This window comes from Chiloscyllium plagiosum, unplaced genomic scaffold (assembly GCF_037043375.1).
Source record: "Chiloscyllium plagiosum isolate Xiang-an unplaced genomic scaffold, Cpla_swu_hap1 HiC_scaffold_42, whole genome shotgun sequence".
NCBI classification, from domain to species: domain Eukaryota; kingdom Metazoa; phylum Chordata; class Chondrichthyes; order Orectolobiformes; family Hemiscylliidae; genus Chiloscyllium; species Chiloscyllium plagiosum.
Genome location: NW_028270180.1, coordinates 9,766,419 through 9,781,627, shown reverse-complemented (window position 1 = coordinate 9,781,627; position 15,209 = coordinate 9,766,419). Strand labels below are relative to the sequence as shown.

The 15,209-nt window shown below is 41.8% G+C and overlaps 1 protein-coding gene across 1 annotated transcript; it reads right to left on the bottom strand.

Moving 5' to 3' along the window:
- Nucleotides 1–1,418: 1,418 nt before the first annotated feature.
- cyp1a (cytochrome P450, family 1, subfamily A) lies at nt 1,419–14,864 on the bottom strand. Its single transcript, XM_043680254.2, has 7 exons — nt 14,757–14,864; nt 13,046–13,891; nt 12,810–12,936; nt 11,569–11,658; nt 11,315–11,438; nt 9,666–9,752; nt 1,419–2,365 (listed from the first exon to the last, which is right to left on the bottom strand). The coding sequence occupies exons 2-7, from the start codon at nt 13,883–13,885 to the stop codon at nt 2,068–2,070; spliced, it is 1,566 nt and encodes a 521-aa protein (XP_043536189.1). The 5' UTR covers nt 13,886–13,891; nt 14,757–14,864; the 3' UTR covers nt 1,419–2,067.
- Nucleotides 14,865–15,209: the final 345 nt, after the last annotated feature.

Here is a 15,209-nt window from a genome sequence, read left to right as displayed (position 1 = left end):
ACACGGGGAGAACGTGCAAACTCCACACAGTCAGTCGCCTGAGGCGGGAATTGAACCCGGGTCTCTGGCGCTGTGAGGCAGCAGTGCTAACCACTGTGCCACCGTGACGCCCACACGGGTTTGGCACGGACAGTCCCCAAACTGGCAACTCCGCAAAAGCAAGGTAATGGGAGCAATGGCATTTCAGCCACTACAAAATGTTAGATGCGTAAGAGTGAACCACTTACTTCTTGAGTAGAAATTCAGTCTTGGAAACTTGACTTCTGTACGAATATATATGGTGTCTGAACACTGTCATATTGCTATTTTTGTATACAAAATTGATTGCCACATTTCCTGCAAAATAGCAGTGACTACACTTCAGAAATTTACCATTCACTGTAAATCGCTTGTCATGATGAATGTGAATTGTGCTATAACAGTGTAAAACTTCTTTCTTTTGTTCTTTTGAACTTAACTGTTAATTTCATCACAGTGCAGAAGATCTTTTTAACCCATTATGCTTATGAGACTTTTGAAAGAGCTACATTTAGTCCCATTCCCTTGCTATTTCTCTAATGTTCTATAAAACTTTCCATTCATTGGTCAGAACATTGAATACAGTAGTTGGGATGTCATGTTGCAGCCATACAGGACATTAGTGAGGCCACTTTAGTATACTGCATACAACTCTGGTCGCCCTTCTATAGGAAGGCTGTTGTTAATCTTGAGAGGATGCAGAAAAGATATTGCCAGGATTAGAGAATTTGGGTAAGAGGGATATGGGCCAAATGCTGGCACATGGACAAGGTCACGTTGTGATGTCTGATCGACGCAGATGAGTTGGACCGAAAGGTTTGTTTCCATGTTGAATGACTCTAAGTACATAACAAACTGTCTTTCCAAAATAATGACAAAAGTTGGTTCCTGACAGCCTTTCTAACAATGCATTCCAGGCTATAACAATTTGTCTAGTGAAAAAACTTTGGCCCTGGCTTTTTGCCAATATATTAAATCCGTATCCTCTTGTTACTACTCCTCCTGCTGGACGAAACAGTTTCTTCCTATCTATGCTATTAAATCTCTTGACAATATTCAACACCTCTGTGAAATCACCCCATAAACTTCCCTCGTTATTAAGAGAAACCACAGTTTCTCCATTCTCTCCCTGTAACTCAATTCCCTCACTGTTGTGGAGTTGTATAGTCGACACAGTATTCCTGTCCTCTCCAGTTTTGAAGAAGGGTCTTTTCCTAAACAGTTAACGCATTTTTTCCATTTCAAATGCTGACGGACTTAATGGGTGTTGGTCTTTGGCCTAGTCCATGCATTTCTATAACTTTTCACAATTTGCTGTTAGAAGACCAGTAACTGCACTTCAATGTAATCTGTTGATTTTAAATTATTTCACAATGGGTTAAGATATAGCAAGACATTCAAAAAATTCACATTCTTTTATTTGTTTGTAACAAATTATTCTGTTGGATCTGACATTTCGTCAATATAAAAATTATTAATGTTCCTTTATACAGTAAAAAGAAGCATGGCAAAAGTGAGGACTGCAGATGCTAGAAACCAGAGTTTAGATCACAGTGGTGCTGGAAAAGCACAGCAGGTCAGGCAGCATCTGAGGAGCAGCAATATTGACATTTCGGGTAAAAACCCTTCATCAGGAATAGATGAAGGGTTTTTGCCCAAAACGTCAATTTTCCTGCTCCTCAGATGCTGCCTGACCTGCTGTGCTTTTCCAGCACCACTCTGGAGTAAAAAGAAGCAGTCTAATATCAGTCTAAAATAGTGAAATTTTTTATACTTTAAAAAATACATTGTTACATGAGTTACATTTGAACACAGCTTCTCAAACTTCATTTTCTTTACTCTTTGGCTCTGCTTATACGGTAAGATAATTCTTCATTGGTATTTTAAATACAAGGCATCAGTGGCACAACAGCATAATACATTAATTATAACAGAACATACAATTTAAGGTATAACTATTCCCTCATACCATTGGTATGTATTTGTAATCTCCAAAAATATAGAGTTCACTTCTTTATTTAGCTCTTGCAGAATTAAGACACTGTCAGGTCATTCAGTAGCTGGGAAACGGTGCACCACTTGCACTTCACATCTCTTGTGTTTCATAGTCAATCCATACTGTGGGGTCATATCAATGTCCTGACCTGGCTTTTTCTCGAATTGCAGCTGTTGGACAAGAGCAGTGAAAAACAAGAAGATTTCTATGCGGCCAATGGACTCTCCAATACATCTCCTTTTTCCCATGCCAAACAGTAGCAACTTTTCACTTTCTGCTTTGTTGATGCTTTTTCCATCAGGGTTTAAGAACCGTTGTGGGCAGAAACTAAATGGGTCTTTCCAGAGTGACCTAAAATACACAAGTGGGAAAACTGAATGAAATTTTCTATAACCTCGAGAGAAAATGGCATAAGAGAGTTTGTTCATTTATTTCAGAGCTAAACATTATAAATGTTTGCTGGAATCAGACATCAAAAATAAAAGAACTGACTGATTTAATACTGAGAGCTGGAAGTTACAGAGATCTTCAAAGAACCTTTGTCCAAATGATGACCTGTCATTTTATTTCAGACAGTCAAATTTGTTACGCTTTTCCAGTTGTCAGATGTTGCAATTAACCTTAAAAAGAAATTCAATATTTTTGTTTTGGTTTTATTTGGTGAACATTTCTCTCACTTCATATCTAGCCCTTTTGCATGATTCATTGAAAAAAAAATCTCACTTCCGACTTAACCAACCCTGCAGACCTTGTACACTCATTGTGGATCATTCAAATAATAGTGTGTAAAATTTGCTGTCAGACTGTTTCAGAAAGGAACACAAGAATTACACAAGAATATATTTATTATTTACAGCACTGGGAAAATAAATTTCATCATGTTGTTTCACTTGACAAAATTAAAAGAAAACAACAATTTACATTGAAACCTAATATAGAATAGGCTACTGTCTGAAATTGACTCAGCACTCACCAAAACTAATTTCAACCTTGGGCTATGGTATTGTACGGGTAAAATGGAATTAGCTGGCCACTGTACACTATGCCCAATTCTATTAATGTCAATGGAAGGAAAAGTATTTGGATGTTAATATTGCCATCGCCCATAGCTAAATTATTTCCATAATCCTTCCATTGTTTGTTTCTTCTTATCATTTCCTGACACGTTGTGTCTTATTCGTCACATTATCATCTCTCCAAGCATTCTTTCAAACCTCATTTTGAGATGATGAAATATGGTAGTGAACAATAGAATATCACCACTGAATCTAATACATGTGTAATGTCAAAGAATGGAGAGGGGTGGAATCTCCACTAAAACAGCCTCTGGAAATGGAACTCTGCCAACTTAGGTTCTGGTGGGAGTGGAGGTTGGCATATTTTAACTTTCATGTGACATTGCTGAGCAAGATAGGAATCAACATCTTATTTAGATTTCTTTTACACTAATGGATGTTTTTCCAGAAATAAATAAACAGTGAAAAAAATTGATTTGCATATCATCAATGAATTGGAAGTAGGTGGAGTATGATCATATTGATTTTGGGAACAGTGACAAATTCAACAGTAGCTCCCAAACCTCCAGCCTATACCACCTAGAAGATTAAAGGTGACAGGCATCTGGAACACCATGATCTACAAGTTTCCTTTCAAGTGTCACACCATCCAGAGTTGAAACTTTCACTGGATCAAAATCCTGGATTCCATCCATAACAGCACCATGGATACAGACATACCCCATAGACAAGAACAGTTCAGGGTGATAGCTCACCACCCTCCACTCAAGGTTAATTAGGGATGGACACCAAATGCTGGCCTTACTAGTGACCCTGACCCATGAATGAATTAAAATGTAAAATGCCCTGGACGAGACCAGAGATGTATCATCAGCTTGTGTTTTAGGGATTTTAAAAATAGCACTAAAGACTGCTCCAAGACTGTTTCAAAGAAGGACCATAAGGGCTGCAATAAATGTATCATTTACAGTAATGTAAAAAAAAACTCCTCGTATCTAATGCTGTAGGTTTAGCTGTGTATCTTACATGATTTGCACACATTCCATGATCATAAGCCAGAGTGTGTGTAGCTGCAGTGAAACACTGCTGAAGTTGTGCCAATTCTTTCACACTGCCGATGATTATGCTTTCAGAGCTTTGATGCAATGTTGAACCACAAAGTGTGGGATTCAAAAAAAAACAGCTGCCAAGGCAGCCTACGTAAACAAATTAGGAAAAGAATACCTTGATTAACAACAAAGAAAAGAGGTGGTCATCTCTGGATACAATTACTGTACATTGCTGTGTTCTCTGAAGTTCAGGTCAAATAGTTCTGCGTAGGCACTAGTGCTAAATGTAGCAGCACAATCTGGGAGTCAATTATAAAACAGAAATTGCTGGAAAATCTCGGTTCTTCTTCAGTTCTGGGTCATTTGGCCCGAAACATTAACTGTGCTTTTTCCCTGCAGATGCTGCTATACCTGCTGAGATTTTCCAGCAATTTCTGTTTTTGTTTCTGATTTCCACATTCTCAGTTCTTTTGGTAATTTTGTCTGAAAGTCAATTAGTTGAAGTATTCAAGTAGAAGTCTTCTAGGTCATCCAAAAAAAAATTGAAACAACAGGACTTTAAAAAGGCAGTGACCACATGGCAAGTGAATCAAATGGAGCAGTATAACTCTCTGACCAGGCAGTAACCTGCACAGCGAACTACCTGTGCTGTTTGGTTTTAAGTATCTCTGGACAGAGTTCTTCTAAGAAAAGTTAAACAGCAAAATTCACAACTGACCTTGGAGAAACCTATGTGCAGGCATTCACAGCTGGGGAGCAGCTAAGTGGCTAGTTTTTAAATGTAACTTTACTGTATTTTGTAAATTTGCAATAGTGAGTAGAGTGGGTTCTTTTTTGATTATATGTTTTTAATTGAAATCTGACTCTTGTTTAAACTTTAAAAATATAAGGACGTAGGTGCTAAGCTAACCTGGAGCAGTGTCTTTAGAGCAATTAGACTGAGTTACTTTGTGCGTCTGTAGATTTTTAAGGTGCAAAAATGGCCTTTAGTAGAGTGATGTGCTCTTCCTGTTGGGTGTGAGAGATGAGGGAGAGTTTCCATCTTACTGATGATTATGTCTACAGGAAGTGTGTTTGGTTGTGAATCCTATTGGATTGCATAGATCGGTTGGACTGGCAGTTAGAGGCAATGAGGAATTTATAGGAGGTAAGGCGTGTGATGGAAGGGAGATAAACCAAAGATACAGTAAGGCATATGGTTTACCTCCAGGAAAGGTAGGAGAGGGAGGCAGGTAGTGCAAGAGTCTCCTGTGGCTATCCCCATCTCAAATAAGTATGCAGTTTTAGAAAATGTGGAGGGTAATGGGCTCTCAGGAAAATGTAGTACTGACAGCCATTTCTGGCACCAAGACTGGCTCTAATTTTATTGAAGGGTATGCCAAGTTCCGAGCGATCGGTTGTGATAGGAGACTCTGTAGTCAGAGAGATAGACAGGCGTTTCTGAAGCCAGTGAGGCATCAGATGTCTCAGAGAGGATGCAGAATATTCTAAAGGGGAGAAGCACCAGCAAGAAGTCGTTGCACACATTGGAACTAACAACATAGGACAAGGAAAGGATGAGATTCGAGGAGAGAACATAGGAAGTTAGGCAAGAATTTAAAAAGGCAGACCACAAGAGTAGTAATATCTGGATTACTCTTAGTGCCACAAGCTAATGAGGGAAGGAATAGGAGAATAGACTAGATGAATGCATGGCTGAGGATCTGGAGCAGGATTAATATTTTTGGATCATTCGAACCTCTCTGGGGTAGAAGTGACCTGTACAAGAAGGACGGATTGCATCTGAATTGGAAAGGGGCAGGGAGATTTGCTAGAGCTGCTTGGGAGGACTTAAACTAGTAGGCTGGGGGACGGTGAGGGTGGGACCTGAGGAGATGGTGAGGAGAGCCATCAGTTTGAGACTGGTACAGTTGGAAAAAGGGTTAAGTCAAACAATCAGGACAGGCAGGGACAAAGCAGAGAACAAGGTAGGACTGATAAATTAAACTGCATTTATTTCAATGCAAGAGGCCTAACAGATAAGGCGCTGACTTCATTGTTGTGAACATGGGACTGGGATATCATAGCAATTACAAAGGTGTGGCTCAGGAATGGACAGGACTAGCAGCTTAATGTTTCAGGATATAAATGCAATAGGAAGGAAAGAAAGTGGGGGCAGGAGAGGAGGGGAATTGGTGTTTTTGATTAGGGATAACATTATGGCTGTAGTTAGGGACGATATTCCTGGGAATACGTCTAGGGAAATTATTTGGGTGGAACTGAGAAATAAGAAAGAGATGACCACCTTATTGGGATTATACTATAGGCCTCCCATCAGTCAGAAGCAAATTTGTAAGTTATTTGTAAGATCTCCGTTATCTGTGAAAATAATAGGGTGGTTATGGTGAGGGATTTTAACTTGCCAAACATAGACCAGGACTGCCATTGTGTTCACGGCTTGGATGGAGAGGAATTTGTTAAGTGTGTACAAGAAAAAGTTCTGATATAGTCTGCGTATGTACCTACTAGACAACATGCAACATTTGACCTATTCTTGGGAAATAAGGCAGAGGTGGTAACTGAGTATCAGTGGGGGAGCACTTTGGGGCCAGAGACCATACTTCTATTAGTCTTAAAATAGTGATGGGAAAGGATAGACCGGATCTAAAAGTTGAAGTTCTAAATTGAAGGAAGGCCAATTTTGACAATGTTAGGCAAGAACTTTCAGAAGTTAATTGGGGGCAGATGTTTGCAAGGAAAGGGATGGTTGGAAAATGGGAAGCCTTCAAAAATGAGATAACGAGAGTCCAGAGACAGTATATTCCTGGTAAGCTGAAGGGCTAGACTGGTAGTTTTAGGGAATGCTGGATGACTGGAGAAATTGAGATTTTGGTCAAGAATAAGAAGGAAGCATTTGTCAGGTATAGACAGCAGAGATCGAATAAATCCTTAAGAATATAAGGGCAGTAGGAATACACTTAAGAGGGAAATCAGGCACAAAAAGAGAGCATGAGATAGCTTTGGCAAATGGGGTTAAGGAGAATCCCAAAGGTTTCCATAAATTCATTAAGGTCAAAAGGGTAATGAGGGTAAGAATAGGACCCCTTAAAAATCAGCAACGCTGCCTTATCTATAGAACTGCAGGAGATGGGGGAGATACTAAATGAGTATTTTGCATTAGTATTTACTGTGGAAAAGGATATGGAAGGTAGAGAACATGGGGAAATAAATAGCAACATCTTAAAAAATGCCCATAATACAGAAGTGGAGATGCTGGATGTCTTAAAATGCATAAAGGTGGTTAAATCCCCAGTTTCTGATTAGGTATACCATAGAACTCTGGGAAGCTAGGGAATGATTGCCGGGCCACTTGCTGAGATATTTGTATCATTGATAGCCACAGGTGAGGTGCCGGACAATTGGAGATTGGTTAACGTGATGTCAGTACAGGTATTTCAGAAAGGTGGTAAGGATAAGCCAGGTAACTATAGACCGGTGAGCCTGACATTGGTGATGGGCAAGTTGCTGGAGGGAATCCTCAGGGACAGGATTTACATGTATTTGAAGAGATAGTCAAGATAGCTTTATGCATTGAGAATCATAGCTCACTAACTTGTTTTGAGTCTTTAAGAAGTAATGAAGAGTATCGATGAGGGCAAAGTGGTGGATGTGATCTTTATGGACTTCAGTAAGGCACTCAACAAGGTTCCTCATGATAGACTGGTGAGCAAGGTTTGCAAGGAGAACCAGCCATTTGGATGGGGAACTGGCTCAAAGGTAGAAAGCAGAGCGTGTGGTGGAGTGTTGCTTTTCAGACTGGAGACCTGTGACCAGTGGTGGGCTACAAGGATTGGTGTTGGGTCCACTGCTTTTTGTCATTTATGTAAAGGAATTGGATGTGAACGTACAAGGTACAATTAGTAAGTCTGCAGATGACGCCAAAATTGGAGGTTTGGTGGACAGCGAAGAAAGTTGCCTCAGAGTACAATAGCAACTTGATCAGATGGGTCAGTGGGCCAAGGAGTGCCAGGTAGAGTTTAATTTAAATAAATCTGAGGTGCTGCACTTTGGGGAAAGCAAACTTAGCAGGACTTATACACTTAATGGTAAGGTCCTAGGGAGTGTTGGTGAACAGAGACCTTGGAATGCATGTTCATAGCTCCTTGAAAGTGGAGGTGCAGGTAGATAGCATAATAAAAGAGGCATATACTATGCTTGCCTTTATAGGTCAGTGCATTAGAAGGCCATGTTGAGGCTGTACAGGACATTGGTCAGGCCACTTTTGGAATACTGCTCAATTCTAGTCTCCCTGCTATAGAAATGATGTTGTGAAACTTGAAAAGGTTCAGAAAAGATTTATAAGGATGTTGCCACAGTTGGAGAGTTTGTGCTTTCGGGAGAGGCTGAATAGGCTGGGGTTGATGAGTTGGATCGAAGCGTCTGTTCCCATACTGTGCAACTCTATGATTCTATGACTCTTAAAAAGTTGATTTCACCCCATAGCTTTTGTCATCTGGGCACCTTATAATCTTATCTTTTTTTCATGTTAGCACAGAGCTGATTTGTGTGTAAAGCACTATATACTTGAGACATTCAGAATACCTTTATCAGTAATTTCAGGGCCAATAGTCAGCAATGTAACTGCAGTCTAAAGATTACATATTACACTCCATTGGAAACTGCAACATTGATTGAGGCCACGAAGCCAAACAATGAAAATTATAATGAGTAATTGGTCTAATTGAAGCAGTTGAAATGACTACCAAACTACGCATGCTGTCTGCTACATTCAGCCACATATATATGTGTTGCAACATTAACACTGTCGTTACATTATGAGATTCTTGGAATCTTTTCGGTAGCATTTACTGCAAACAGAAACCATAATTTTACTCCCACCTTGCAAGAATGCCAATTAAAAAACACAATAGTAGTATAATAATCCTATACATATAGTTACAGTGCAATTGTCATTGGTGTTTCAACAACTGATTCCATGTTTCAACCATCAGAAGTAGCCCTATTGTTAAAGGTAGGATTGTTTTGCTTTATTTGACCATTTTATAGGTAAAATTTATCAACACAAGCATATGTTTTCACTGCCCTCCAATGTGAACTAAAGAATAAAAGCTTTTCAAACCAACCATTCAACTGCTGCTGGAATTTTAACTAGAACTTCTCTTCCCACATCGCGTTGTTTTGTACATCAATTATCTGCCACCTTGTTTATATCAAGGCCGAAGCAGCCTTTACAGCAGTCTTGATTAGGGCTGTAGACATCGTTGATAATTGAAAGTATGTTGCATTAATAAAGACCTATACAAGTTCATAGGAGTGCTCTTATGTTTAGGGAATCAGCTGAAAATCTCTTCAACAGTAGGTTTTACAGGCTAACTTTTGGTGGCAGCAAATCCTAGCTAAAGTGAAATAGATATTCAGGAAAGAAATCCAATTGCATATTGGAATGAGAAAGTTACCCAGATGTTGAAATGACAGTAGTTGTTCTATAGTTCAGATTTCCAATCGTTTTTCTAGTCACAACATGGAGCTAATTGTAACAACCAATTCAAATCCCTGAACTTCAAGACTAAGGAAAATCATACTTACGAGTCATGATTCACTTGCCACTGGTTCACAAAAACACATGTATTTTTAGGTATAAAATATCCATTCAGCGTTGTGTCTTTTGTTGTGCTGAAATTAAAAAAAGACGACTTAAGTACCATGTATTCACTTAACATCCTGCATCATAATAGACCACAAGCTTATCGGTGAGCACTGCATGTAAAGTCTCCAGGGAAATTTGGATGGTAGAGATGAAAACAGTTGGAATGATACATCCCCACAGCCCACACATCCAGGATTCATAGCAATTTTGACCAGACCCAGAAACAGAGCCATGAGGAGATCCTCTGAATGGATATGCTCACTCTCTATATACCCAATAAACCATGAGAGCGAGCGTTAGACAAAAATTCATCAGGAAGTTTAGAAGCAGCGATCTTTTAAAAGGATATTCAAGGGAGAAGTGCTGCAACCCTTATTATTCTAAATAAAAGTTAAAATACATTAGTTTCCAGGTCAAAGATTAGACCCACAACTTGGGGTTTTTGGGAAATGGCTCACTAAGTCATTGGAAACCACATCACAGTGCAGCTCCAAGTCTCCAATCATACAGAAAAGGATCCCAAATATAGGAAACAAACACAGAAGATTCTGGAGAAGCTCAGCATTTAGAGATTCTGAAGAACTCAACACATTAACTGTTTCTCTATCCAAGGTGCTCCCAGATCTGTCGAGTTTCTCCAGTATTTTCTATGTATGTTTCAGATTTACAGCATCCACAGTATTTTGCTGTCTAAATATAAGGGTTTACATTATTAAGAATTGTGAAGTTGGTCTCCACTGACTAAGAAACAATTTTGCCATGCTGTGCCCAAGTGAAAGACTGTAAAGAGCTGGTGAATCTGCAGTAACAGCATTTTACAATTTCATGCATTTGCAAAGTGCAGCATCAAGTAGGGAACCTCTCAAGAGAAAGAAAGACAGCTAGACAGACAGGTTAAAGGAAATATGCACACAACAATGTGCCACAATGACCAGGTCACCTGTTTGGTGATGTTGGTCGAAGGATAAAAATTGGTCAAGACACCAGTCAGAACTCTGCTTTTCGTAAGATGGTATCTAAGAAAGCAGATGGTGTTTCAGAATATTCTCATATGGAAGACCAAAGACTCAAGTGGTCAGGTGAAGTTTCAAAAGGAGAGCTTTAGCTTAATGCTGGATAAAGCATAATGATTCTGTGCTTCATCCTCTTCTAGATTCCTAGCAGATTCAACCATCTGAATTTAATCTCCAGTATTGTTTTTGAAGGAATCTGTTGTTATCAAGTTGTTATCATTTAGTGTGCATCGTACAAAAAAAAGCAGTGGCAACATATTTAATTGTAACTTCAAACAAAAACTGCACAACGGTTTCTAATGTAAAAAGAAAGCAAGAAACATAAAAAGAATGCTAGTTGGTTCTAACATTCTGTCTCTGGAAAAATGCTAGATTCCAAGCAAAATGCTAGATTCCAAGCTAAATCAACTACTCCTGTTCCTAATTCTCACATTTTTTCAAAGTAATTACAGAGCCATGAGAAACAAAAGGTAAGGGTTGAGATTAATTGGATAGTTCTTTAAAAAGATTGCATAGGCAAGATGAGCTAAATGCCTTATTTGGAGCTGGTTGATTGTGAACCTGAGCTGCCTTACCAGTGAGGAATGGTGAACGGGACAAAGGACGAGTGGCGGAAGGTCTCCAATATGAAAGCTTCTGTATATGGCAGTAGTAACTTGTCCGATATCTGTGGGCTTCGAGCTCTGCCAATGTTCTCATCTGAAAAGAACAAAGGAAACACAAACAGAAGTCAGTCTTGGCAGTGACCAAAGCCAAGTTGAAAAATCGCAGCCCATTTTTATAAGAATAAAAGCTTTTACTTTTGCTCCCCCTCTGCAGTTAGACTCACCTATTTCCTTTTGCACTTGCTTCTGAATGTCAGGATATTTAACCAAGTACATAATAGTCCAGGACAGCCCTGTGGTTATGGTGTCAAAACCTTCAAAAAGAACAAAAACTCATCAGTACCACTGTGGAAAAGCCTTCTCCAATCTTCTGCATTATTCTTTCTGGGGAGGTGGGCTCACTGGCTGGGCCAGCATTCCTAACTTCCTTGAGAAAAAAGGTGAGCTGCCTTCTTGAACGGCTGCAATCCATTTGGTTTGAGGTGACCCACCCTGCCGGGCTGGAGGAAAAGAGCGATTTGTTTCCAAATCAGAATAATGTTGGTGCGTACAGGACGAGATGACTTTTTTGTTTGGAAGAAAAACAATAAAGAAAAACAAAAGGACAAATGTCTTCCCTCAACAAGCGGATAGAAAAACTCTCCTCCTCCAAAACAACAGCAGAAACCAACAACAGCAGGAACGCACTGACTGTAGCCCCAGCCAGCACAGAGCCAGTGCCCTAAAATGAGATTCTAAATCTCCTGTTAATATTTCTTCCCCCCCCCCCCCCCCCACACACACTACCGCCTAATTGCGGAAGTGCTTATATTATCCCCAGCAACCATGTTGTGCGTGTGCGCAGGTGTGGGACACAGTGAAAGACACAAGGTGTATGAATCTTTATTCAGTTTCCACCACCAGGAAGAAAAGAAACATCCAAGTGGTCAGTGACAAGCATCAATGGGCAATGCTGCATGACCAAACAGTAAAGGGGAGGGCAGGGATTAAAATTAAAATAGAGTTGGAGGGGGAAATAATACACTTCACTCCCTGCGGTGGCCACTTTTCACTGAAAATCTGGAGGGTGTTGGTTGACACCGCGTGCTCCTTCCCCAAGGACGCCCGGGCTCTAACATACCTGCGGAAAACGAGGTGGCTTCTTTCCGCATCTTAACAATTCTGTGATAGGTGTGGGCGGCTTGAGCATGTCAATTTAGACTCTTAAAAGGACGTTAGTTGAGCTGGCAGTTTGCACAGGGTTTGAAGGCACTTCGATTGTCTTCAAGCAATCTTTACTTTTTATTTAAATTAATGAAATGCCGCCTGTGCATGGCGACGCCAAAACTTTTCAGTTGAATACACGTGACAATAAATGATTTAATTCAAAAAAAAACTTTCACGGCAAAAGAAAACGGATCCAAACCCTTCCCATAACATTACAGTTGAAAGTTTTATCAATTAAACGCACGAGTGACAGACTCACCAGCTCCAAATAGATCATTAACCAGGCTGACGATTTTTTCATCAGATATCTGAATGTTGGCATTCTCGTCCATTTTTTTGTCCTGACAGTGATCGATCAGGGAATCGGTTATATCGCGTATATTATCCTGGAAAGGTGAGATGAGTTTTTTAAAAAATTAATAACACGAAGTGGACGAGAACTGCAAAAAAAAGGGCTAAGTTTTACAGGGGAAAAACACAAAGGTGGGTTCTCACCTTGTCAAAGGTGTTGTAATGTTCCGTGACAATCTTCTTGATGAAGTTCGTGAACTGGATGTTGATGTTGATGAATTTCCTCATGGAGCAGCCGGGCAGGAAGCGGAGGATGGGGATGAAGTCGGCCAGGTTACCGGACGCCGCGACCTTCACGAACTCGTCGGCCACGCTGAGGACGCTGAGGAACTCCTGGTCGTCGTGGGCGTACCGCTTACCGAAGCACAGGGCGCAGATGACGTTGGCCACCGACACCACGATGTAGCGGACCGGGTCGAAGGCGCCGCGGCTCCGGGTCAGCTCGGTGAAGATGCCGATCAGGTGCTGCGCCTCGCCGCTCACATGCTCCTCCAGCAGGCACGAGTGCGTGGAGTTCCTGCACTCGTCCGTGGCGAAGGTGCGCAGCGCGCTCTGCGCCAGCTTCCGACGGATCCTCCACACCTCGGAGTTCTCTTGGCTGAAGGTCAGGCTCTTGCCGTCGTTGATGAACCTGAAGCTGTAGAGATCCGGCCTCCCGGCGAAACCATCTCCCTGCTTGATGAGCGCTTGCTTGAGCGTGTCCTGCCCGCTCAGTACCACCACCGGCCGGCTCCCGATCTGAATCTGGAAGATGTCTCCGTACTGCTTGCTCAGGGCGGTCAGTCTCAGGTGCGGGTTCGGTCCCAGCTGCAGGTTCCTGCCGATCAGGGGCAGGCTGGACGGACCCGGCGGCTCCTGAAGCCCCTGGGGGATTCGGATCCGGCGCCTGTGGATCACCAGGAAGATGAGCGAGAAGACGGCGAGACCCAGCAGCACCTCGGTGACCGACAAGGCCAGCAGCCCAGCACCAAGGCTCCTGATCATCTTAACCTGCGGGAGAGCAAGCGACTTGAAAAACCACCATGAGACATACGCACAGATTCCTTGCAACTACCGCCGAAGCGCTGACCATCTGCTGAATCAAACTGCACTGAAAGTAGCATAACTATCACCTCAATAATCTGTTTAAAATTGGTTTCTTTTACTGAGCAAATTTGCTGCATGTTTTTTTTTTAAAAACCGTAAGTACTGCGGATGTTGTAAAACTGGAAAAGCTGAGCAGGTCTGCCTGCAACATCTGTGGTGAGAAATCAGAGTTAACCTTTCAGGTCCAGGGACCCTTCCTGGGAAAAGGGCGATTTGTTTCCAAGTAAGGATAACACCCTGACAGTGATCGATCAGGGAACCGGTGATATCGCGCATATTATCCTGGAAGAGAGAGATGCGCAAAAAGAATGAATAACAGGAGGTTGACGGGAAAAAACGTTAACTGGGAAAAAAAAGCTACATTTACAGGAATTTGTCAAAGAGGAAGGACCCCTGGACCCGAAACGTTAATTCTGATTTCTCACCATAGATGCTGCCAGACCTACTCGGCTTTTCTGTTCTTGTTGCTGCAGATTTGTCAGACAATAGCAAAAGTGGCGCAGGTAAAACTGCACCTCACACGAAAAGCAGAATGTAAAAGCATCCAGTTCTGATTTCTGTGCAATAGGACAGTCCAAGGCACCGGGCGGCGGGTCCTGCTCGCTTCGCTGCATCTTTACAACATTCTCCCCACTCCCCGCGCCTCCAACACGCGCACACACATTTACACAGTCTCAATTCTGAAAAGTATGGATTGCTATCAGGGGGGCAGGCAAGAAAGGGGGAAAAGCGCAGACACACAGAAAGTACACCCTCAGCCCGTGCATACCTGCTCCCCTCTTCAAGGTAGTGTCCGCGCTGAACTTGGCAAATTGCAAGTTGGAGCTAACGGCTAGCACTGCAAGAAGCACAGGCACCGTGTAAGGTACAGTTAATGCGTGCCTTTTTTTATAAGCATCTTCTGTGCGCCTGATTGGCTGCGGGTCACATGCACGAGTGTGACCGGGCTCCTTCTGTGCCAGCCCTAAACAAATTTCGCAACTTGTCCCGAGAGAGGAAATTAATAGGATGCGGCGCGATATTGGAAGAACTCAGACCAATACCCGAGCTTGGCCGGGGCGGGGACGGAGGGGTGGGGTGGGGAATCTCTTTGAGTGTCCCGCCACTGCCAGATCTTCTCTGTAACTAGGTTCCAAGGCAGATTGCTTTCCAAAGGCAAGAAGGAAACCTTTAACCCTTGCCTCTCGCTTTACTCAGGTGAGCTTCGTGTTTCCGATCTTAA

Coding starts and splice junctions, on each gene's coding strand:
- cyp1a (XM_043680254.2), bottom strand. CDS start 13,885: ATGATCAGGAGCCTTGGTGCTGGGCTGCTGGCCTTGTCGGTCACCGAG. Junction 11,659..12,809: donor TAATGATCTATTTGGAGCTG/GTGAGTCTGTCA, acceptor TTCTTTTTGAAG/GTTTTGACACCATAACCACA. Junction 11,439..11,568: donor GCAAGTGCAAAAGGAAATAG/GTGAGTCTAACT, acceptor TGTTCTTTTCAG/ATGAGAACATTGGCAGAGCT.